This window comes from Ascaphus truei, chromosome 4, assembly GCF_040206685.1.
Source record: "Ascaphus truei isolate aAscTru1 chromosome 4, aAscTru1.hap1, whole genome shotgun sequence".
Lineage (NCBI taxonomy): Eukaryota > Metazoa > Chordata > Amphibia > Anura > Ascaphidae > Ascaphus > Ascaphus truei.
In genome coordinates, this window is record NC_134486.1 from 423,086,156 (window position 1) to 423,095,045 (window position 8,890).

General features: G+C 62.8%; 1 protein-coding gene across 1 annotated transcript in view; it reads left to right on the forward strand.

Moving 5' to 3' along the window:
- Window positions 1-8,604, forward strand: part of LOC142492482 (phosphofurin acidic cluster sorting protein 2-like) — a 330,781-nt gene extending 322,177 nt beyond the window's left edge. The window contains exons 19-20 of the mRNA XM_075595119.1: window positions 7,695-7,808; window positions 8,145-8,604. Of these exons, the coding sequence (XP_075451234.1) occupies window positions 7,695-7,808; window positions 8,145-8,260 (230 nt within the window). The 3' untranslated portion in view covers window positions 8,261-8,604. The remainder of the gene's footprint in view (window positions 1-7,694; window positions 7,809-8,144) is intronic.
- Window positions 8,605-8,890: the final 286 nt, after the last annotated feature.

The window sequence follows — 8,890 nt, forward strand, 5'->3', positions numbered from 1 at the left end:
ACCATGCAGGAAGAGCAGGGCAGAGCCATGCAGGAAGAGCAGGGCAGAGCCAGGCAGGAAGAGCACGGCAGATCCATGCAGGCAGAGCAGTACAGAGCCATGCAGGGAGAGCAGGGCAGAGCCATGCAGGCAGAGCAGTACAGAGCCATGCAGGGAGAGCAGGGCAGAGCCATGCAGGAAGAGCAGGGCAGAGCCATGCAGGGAGAGCAGGGCAGAGCCATGCAGGGAGAGCAGGGCAGAGCCATGCAGGAAGAGCAGGGCAGAGGCATGCAGGGAGAGCAGGGCAGAACCATGCAGGGAGAGCAGGGCAGAGCCATGCAGGGAGAGCAGGGCAGAGCCATGCAGGGAGAGCAGGGCAGAGCCATGCAGGAAGAGCAGGGCAGAGCCATGCAGGGAGAGCAGGGCAGAGCCATGCAGGGAGAGCAGGGCAGAGCCATGCAGGGAGAGCAGGGCAGATCCATGCATGAAGAGCAGTGCAGAGCCATGCAGGGAGAGCAGGGCAGATCCATGCAGGGAGAGCAAGGCAGAGCCATGCAGGGAGAGCAGGGCAGAGCCATGCAGGGAGAGCAGGGCAGAGCCATGCAGGGAGAGCAGGGCAGAGCCATGCAGGGAGAGCAGGGCAGTGCCATGCAGGGAGAGCAGGGCAGAGCCATGCATGAAGAGCAGTGCAGAGCCTTGCAGGGAGAGCAGGGCAGAGCCATGCAGGCAGAGCAGGGCAGAGCCATGCAGGGAGAGCAGATCAGAGCCATGCAGGAAGAGCAGGGCAGAGCCATGCAGGGAGAGCAGGGCAGAGCCATGCAGGGAGAGCAGGGCGGAGCCATGCAGGGAGAGCAGGGCAGATCCATGCAGGGAGAGCAGGGCAGAGCCATGCAGGGAGAGCAGGGCAGAGGCATGCAGGGAGAGCAGGGCAGAGCCATGCAGGGAGAGCAGGGCAGAGCCATGCAGGGAGAGCACAGCAGAGCCATGCAGGGAGAGCAGGGCAGAGCCATGCAGGGAGAGCAGGGCAGAGCCATGCAGGGAGAGCAGTGCAGAGCCATGCAGGGAGAGCAGGGCAGAGCCATGCAGGGAGAGCAGGGCAGAGGCATGCAGGGAGAGCAGGGCAGAGCCATGCAGGGAGAGCAGGGCAGAGCCATGCAGGGAGAGCAGGGCAGAGCCATGCAGGGAGAGCAGGGCAGAGCCATGCAGGAAGAGCAGGGCAGAGCCATGCAGGGAGAGCAGGGCAGAGCCATGCAGGAAGAGCAGGGCAGAGCCATGCAGGGAGAGCAGGGCAGAGCCATGCAGGGAGAGCAGGGCAGAGCCATGCAGGGAGAGCAAGGCAGAGCCATGCAGGGAGAGCAGGGCAGAGCCATGCAGGGAGAGCAGGGCAGAGCCATGCAGGGAGAGCAGGGCAGAGCCATGCAGGGAGAGCAGGACAGAGCCATGCAGGGAGAGCAGGACAGAGCCATGCAGGGAGAGCTGGGCAGAGCCATGCAGGGAGAGCACAGCAGAGCCATGCAGGGAGAGCAGGACAGAGCCATGCAGGGAGAGCAGGGCAGATCCATGCAGGGAGAGCAGGGCAGAGCCATGCAGGGAGAGCAGGGCAGAGCCATGCAGGGAGAGCAGGGCAGAGGCATGCAGGGAGAGCAGGACAGAGCCATGCAGGGAGAGCAGGACAGAGCCATGCAGGGAGAGCAGTGCAGAGCCATGCAGGGAGAGCACAGCAGAGCCATGCAGGGAGAGCAGGACAGAGCCATGCAGGGAGAGCAGGGCAGAGGCATGCAGGGAGAGCAGGGCAGGGCCATGCAGGGAGAGCCATGCAGGGAGAGCAGGGCAGAGCCATGCAGGGAGAGCAGGGCAGAGCCATGCAGGAAGAGCAGGGCAGAGCCATGCAGGGAGAACAGGGCAGAGCCATGCAGGGAGAGCAGGGCAGAGCCATGCAGGGAGAGCAGGGCAGAGCCATGCAGGGAGAGCAGGGCAGAGCCATGCAGGGAGAGCAGGGCAGAGCCATGCAGGGAGAGCAGGGCAGAGCCATGCAGGGAGAGCAGGGCAGAGCCATGCATGGAGAGCAGTGCAGAGCCATGCAGGGAGAGCAGTGCAGAGCCATGCAGGGAGAGCAGGGCAGATCCATGCAGGGAGAGCAAGGCAGAGGCATGCAGGGAGAGCAAGGCAGAGCCATGCAGGGAGAGCAGGGCAGAGCCATGCAGGGAGAGCAGGGCAGAGCCATGCAGGGAGAGCAGGGCAGAGCCATGCAGGGAGAGCAGGGCAGAGCCATGCAGGGAGAGCAAGGCAGAGCCATGCAGGGAGAGCAGGGCAGAGCCATGCAGGGAGAGCAGGGCAGAGCCATGCAGGGAGAGCAAGGCAGAGCCATGCAGGGAGAGCAGGGCAGAGCCATGCAGGGAGAGCAGGGCAGAGCCATGCATGAAGAGCAGTGCAGAGCCTTGCAGGGAGAGCAGGGCAGAGCCATGCAGGCAGAGCAGGGCAGAGCCATGCAGGGAGAGCAGATCAGAGCCATGCAGGAAGAGCAGGGCAGAGCCATGCAGGGAGAGCAGGGCAGAGCCATGCAGGGAGAGCAGGGCGGAGCCATGCAGGGAGAGCAGGGCAGATCCATGCAGGGAGAGCAGGGCAGAGCCATGCAGGGAGAGCAGGGCAGAGCCATGCAGGGAGAGCAGGGCAGAGCCATGCAGGGAGAGCAGGGCAGAGCCATGCAGGGAGAGCAGGGCAGAGCCATGCAGGGAGAGCAGTGCAGAGCCATGCAGGGAGAGCAGGGCAGAGCCATGCAGGGAGAGCAGGGCAGAGGCATGCAGGGAGAGCAGGGCAGAGCCATGCAGGGAGAGCAGGGCAGAGCCATGCAGGGAGAGCAGGGCAGAGCCATGCAGGGAGAGCAGGGCAGAGCCATGCAGGGAGAGCAAGGCAGAGCCATGCAGGGAGAGCAGGGCAGAGCCATGCAGGGAGAGCAGGGCAGAGGCATGCAGGAAGAGCAGGGCAGAGCCATGCAGGGAGAGCAGGGCAGAGCCATGCAGGGAGAGCCATGCAGGGAGAGCAGGGCAGAGCCATGCAGGGAGAGCAGGGCAGAGCCATGCAGGGAGAGGAGGGCAGAGCCATGCAGGGAGAACAGGGCAGAGCCATGCAGGGAGAGCAGGGCAGAGCCATGCAGGGAGAGCAGGGCAGAGCCATGCAGGGAGAGCAGGGCAGAGCCATGCAGGGAGAGCAGGGCAGAGCCATGCAGGGAGAGCAGGGCAGATCCATGCAGGGAGAGCAGGGCAGAGCCATGCAGGGAGAGCAGGGCAGAGCCATGCAGGGAGAGCAGGGCAGAGCCTTGCAGGGAGAGCAGGGCAGAGCCATGCAGGAAGAGCAGTGCAGAGCCATGCAGGGAGAGCAGTGCAGAGCCGAGCAGGGCAGAGCCATGCAGGGAGAGCACGGCAGAGCCATGCAGGGAGAGCAGGGCAGAGCCATGCAGGGAGAACAGGGCAGAGCCATGCAGGGAGAGCAGGGCAGAGCCATGCAGGGAGAGCAGGGCAGAGCCATGCAGGGAGAGCAGGGCAGAGCCATGCAGGGAGAGCAGGGCAGAGCCATGCAGGGAGAGCAGGGCAGAGCCATGCAGGGAGAGCAGGGCAGAGCCATGCAGGGAGAGCCATGCAGGGAGAGCAGGGCAGAGCCATGCAGGGAGAGCAAGGCAGAGCCATGCAGGGAGAGCAGATCAGAGCCATGCAGGGAGAGCAGGGCAGAGCCATGCAGGGAGAGCAGGGCAGAGCCATGCAGGGAGAGCAGGGCAGAGCCATGCAGGGAGAGCAGGGCAGAGCCTTGCAGGGAGAGCCATGCAGGGAGTGCAGGGCAGAGCCATGCAGGGAGAGCAGGGCAGAGCCATGCAGGAAGAGCAGTGCAGAGCCATGCAGGGAGAGCAGGGCAGAGCCATGCAGGGAGAGCACAGCAGAGCCATGCAGGGAGAGCAGGGCAGAGCCATGCAGGGAGAACAGGGCAGAGCCATGCAGGAAGAGCAGTGCAGAGCCATGCAGGGAGAGCAGGGCAGAGCCATGCAGGGAGAGCAGGGCAGAGCCATGCAGGGAGAGCAGGGCAGAGCCATGCAGGGAGAGCAGGGCAGAGCCATGCAGGGAGAGCAGGGCAGAGCCATGCAGGGAGAGCAGGGCAGAGCCATGCAGGGAGAGCAGGGCAGAGCCATGCAGGGAGAGCCATGCAGGGAGAGCAGGGCAGAGCCATGCAGGGAGAGCAAGGCAGAGCCATGCAGGGAGAGCAGATCAGAGCCATGCAGGGAGAGCAGGGCAGAGCCATGCAGGGAGAGCAGGGCAGAGCCATGCAGGGAGAGCAGGGCAGAGCCATGCAGGGAGAGCAGGGCAGAGCCTTGCAGGGAGAGCCATGCAGGGAGTGCAGGGCAGAGCCATGCAGGGAGAGCAGGGCAGAGCCATGCAGGAAGAGCAGTGCAGAGCCATGCAGGGAGAGCAGGGCAGAGCCATGCAGGGAGAACAGGGCAGAGCCATGCAGGAAGAGCAGTGCAGAGCCATGCAGGGAGAGCAGGGCAGAGCCATGCAGGGAGAGCAGGGCAGAGCCATGCAGGGAGTGCAGGGCAGAGCCATGCAGGGAGAGCAGGGCAGAGCCTTGCAGGGAGAGCAGGGCAGAGCCATGCAGGAAGAGCAGTGCAGAGCCATGCAGGGAGAGCAGTGCAGAGCCATGCAGGGAGAGCAGGGCAGAGCCATGCAGGGAGAGCACGGCAGAGCCATGCAGGGAGAGCAGGGCAGAGCCATGCAGGGAGAACAGGGCAGAGCCATGCAGGGAGAGCAGGGCAGAGCCATGCAGGGAGAGCAGGGCAGAGCCATGCAGGGAGAGCAGGGCAGAGCCATGCAGGGAGAGCAGGGCAGAGCCATGCAGGGAGAGCAGGGCAGAGCCATGCAGGGAGAGCAGGGCAGAGGCATGCAGGGAGAGCAGGGCAGAGCCATGCAGGGAGAGCAGGGCAGAGCCATGCAGGGAGAGCAGGGCAGAGCCATGCAGGGAGAGCAGGGCAGAGCCATGCAGGGAGAGCAGGGCAGAGCCATGCAGGGAGTGCCATGCAGGGAGAGCAGGGCAGAGCCATGCAGGGAGAGCAGGGCAGAGCCATGCAGGGAGAGCAGATCAGAGCCATGCAGGGAGAGCAGGGCAGAGCCATGCAGGGAGAGCAGGGCAGAGCCATGCAGGGAGAGCAGGGCAGAGCCATGCAGGGAGAGCAGGGCAGAGCCATGCAGGGAGAGCAGGGCAGAGCCTTGCAGGGAGAGCCATGCAGGGAGAGCAGGGCAGATGCATGCAGGGAGAGCAGGGCAGAGCCATGCAGGGAGAGCAGGGCAGAGCCATGCAGGGAGAGCAGGGCAGAGCCATGCAGGGAGAGCAGGGCAGAGCTATGCAGGGAGAGCAGGGCAGAGCCATGCAGGGAGAGCAGGGCAGAGCCATGCAGGGAGAGCAGGGCAGAGCCATGCAGGGAGAGCAGGGCAGAGCCTTGCAGGGAGAGCCATGCAGGGAGAGCAGGGCAGAGCCATGCAGGGAGAGCAGGGCAGAGGCATGCAGGGAGAGCAGGGCAGAGGCATGCAGGGAGAGCAGGGCAGAGCCATGCAGGGAGAGCAGGGCAGAGCCATGCAGGGAGAGCAGGGCAGAGGCATGCAGGGAGAGCAGGGCAGAGCCATGCAGGGAGAGCAGGGCAGAGCCATGCAGGGAGAGCAGGGCAGAGCCATGCAGGGAGAGCAGGGCAGAGGCATGCAGGGAGAGCAGGGCAGAGCCATGCAGGGAGAGCAGGGCAGAGCCATGCAGGGAGAGCAGGGCAGAGCCATGCAGGGAGAGCAGGGCAGAGCCATGCAGGGAGAGCAGGGCAGAGGCATGCAGGGAGAGCAGGGCAGAGCCATGCAGGGAGAGCAGGGCAGAGCCTTGCAGGGAGAGCCATGCAGGGAGAGCAGGGCAGAGCCATGCAGGGAGAGCAGGGCAGAGCCATGCAGGGAGAGCAGGGCAGAGCCATGCATGGAGAGCAGGGCAGAGCCATGCAGGGAGAGCAGGGCAGAGCCATGCAGGGAGAGCAGGGCAGAGGCATGCAGGGAGAGCAGGGCAGAACCATGCAGGAAGAGCAGGGCAGAGGCATGCAGGGAGAGCAGGGCAGAGGCATGCAGGGAGAGCAGGGCAGAGCCATGCAGGGAGAGCAGGGCAGAGCCATGCAGGGAGAGCAGGGCAGAGCCTTGCAGGGAGAGCAGGGCAGAGGCATGCAGGGAGAGCAGGGCAGAGCCATGCAGGGAGAGCAGGGCAGAGCCTTGCAGGGAGAGCCATGCAGGGAGAGCAGGGCAGAGCCATGCAGGGAGAGCAGGGCAGAGCCATGCAGGGAGAGCAGGGCAGAGCCATGCATGGAGAGCAGGGCAGAGCCATGCAGGGAGAGCAGGGCAGAGCCATGCAGGGAGAGCAGGGCAGAGGCATGCAGGGAGAGCAGGGCAGAACCATGCAGGAAGAGCAGGGCAGAGGCATGCAGGAAGAGCAGGGCAGAGGCATGCAGGGAGAGCAGGGCAGAGGCGAGCAGGGCAGAGCCATGCAGGCAGAGCAGTACAGAGCCATGCAGGGAGAGCAGGGCAGAGCCATGCAGGGAGAGCAGGGCAGAGCCATGCAGGGAGAACAGGGCAGAGCCATGCAGGGAGAGCAGGGCAGAGCCATGCAGGGAGAGCAGGGCAGAGCCATGCAGGGAGAGCAGGGCAGAGCCATGCAGGAAGAGCAGGGCAGAGCCATGCAGGGAGAGCAGGGCAGAGCCATGCAGGAAGAGCAGGGCAGAGCCATGCAGGGAGAGCAGGGCAGAGCCATGCAGGGAGAGCAGGGCAGAGCCATGCAGGGAGAGCAGGGCAGAGCCATGCAGGAAGAGCAGGGCAGAGCAAATTGTAGTAATGGCAGTGACAGGGTTAAGGGGTCAGTCCCTCCTAGGGGCGAAGTGTAGTAATGGCAGTGACAGGGTTAAGGGGTCAGTCCCTCCTAGGGGCAAAGTGTAGTAATGGCAGTGACATGGTTAAGGGGTCAGTCCCTCCTGGGGGCAGAGTGTACTAATGGCAGTGACAGGGTTAAGGGGTCAGTCCCTCCTAGGGGCAAAGTGTAGTAATGGCAGTGACATGGTTAAGGGGTCAGTCCCTCCTAGGGGCAAAGTGTAGTAATGGCAGTGACAGAGTTAAGAGGTCAGTCCCTCCTAGGGACAAAGTGTAGTAATGGCAGTGACAGGGTTAAGGGGTCAGTCCCTCCTAGGGGCAAAGTGTACTAATGGCAGTGACAGGGTTAAGGGGTCAGTCCCTCCTAGGGGCAAAGTGTACTAATGGCAGTGACAGGGTTAAGGGGTCAGTCCCTCCTAGGGACAAAGTGTTGTAATGGCAGTGACAGGGTTAAGGGGTCAGTCCCTCCTAGGGACAAAGTGTAGTAATGGCAGTGACAGGGTTAAGGGGTCAGTCCCTCCTAGGGTCAAAGTGTACTAATGGCAGTGACAGGGTTAAGGGGTCAGTCCCTCCTAGGGACAAAGTGTAGTAATGGCAGTGACATGTTTAGACAGCTCCTCCTGTACATAAAGAGACAGCTCTAATAGACAGCCCCTCCTGTACATAGCTTTCTTATAGACATCCCCGTGTGTATGCAGCGCTCTTATAGACAGTCTGTCAGGTACGCAGCACTCTTATAGACAGTCCCTCGTTTTCGCAGCGCTCTAATAGACAGCCTCTCTTCTCTCCCAGTCATGTTCCTAAGTAAGAAGCCCAAAGAGAAGGAACCGGAGGCTCGGAGTCAGGTGATCGAGGGTATCAGCCGCCTGATCTGTACTGCCAAGAACCAGAACACCGTGCTGAGGGGTAAGTGTACCGCGTGACGGGGTAACTGTACCATGTGACACCATGCTGAGGGGTAACTGTACCATGTGACACTGTGCTGAGGGGTAACTGTACCATGTGACACTGTGCTGAGGGGTAACTGTACCATGTGACACTGTGCTGAGGGGTAACTGTACCATGTGACACTGTGCTGAGGGGTAACTGTACCATGTGACACTGTGCTGAGGGGTAACTGTGCCATGTGGCGGGGTAACATAATAATTAAAGGAGTAATAACTTATATATAGGGGGTGGTAATAACACATACTCCTCTCTCTCTTTTGACTTGCTCCCTCCCACTTCCCTCTTGCCCCTCAGTCACCATAGACGGGTTGGAGTGGAGTGATGTCAAGTTCTTCCAGCTGGCGGCTCAGTGGCCGACTCACGTCAAGCAGTTCCCCGTGGGCATCTTCGGCTACTCCAAGAGTGCGTGATGTCACCGTGATGTCACCGTGATGTCACCACAGATCCTGCGTGCGGACACGTCGTGACTGAAGGGGCCGGGGGGGAGCAAGACTAACGTTCAGAAGACACAGCCCGCAGGGGGAAAGGGGCAACTTAACTCCTCCTGTGCTGGAGCAGCCACATCGCTCTGCAAACACCGTACATATAGGCAGTAGGGGATTAAATAAAGTATGGAACCTAAATGCACATTTATTATTGGGAGCGGGCCCCCGTGTCAGGGGGATCTGTAAATGGGAGCGGGCCCCCGTGTCAGGGGGATCTGTAAATGGGAGCGGGCCCCCGTGTCAGGGGGATCTGTAAATGGGAGCGGGCCCCCGTGTCAGGGGGATCTGTAAGTGGGAGCGGCCCCCCCGTGTCAGGGGGATCTGTAAATGGGAGCGGGCCCCCGTGTCAGGGGGATCTGTAAATGGGAGCGGGCCCCCGTGTCAGGGGGATCTGTAAGTGGGAGTGGCCCCCCCGTGTCAGGGGGATCTGTAAATGGGAGCGGGCCCCCGTGTCAGGGGGATCTGTAAGTGGGAGTGGGCCCCCGTGTCATGGGGATCTGTAAATGGGAGCGGGCCCCCGAGGGGGATCTGTAACTGATAGTGGGCCCCCGTGTC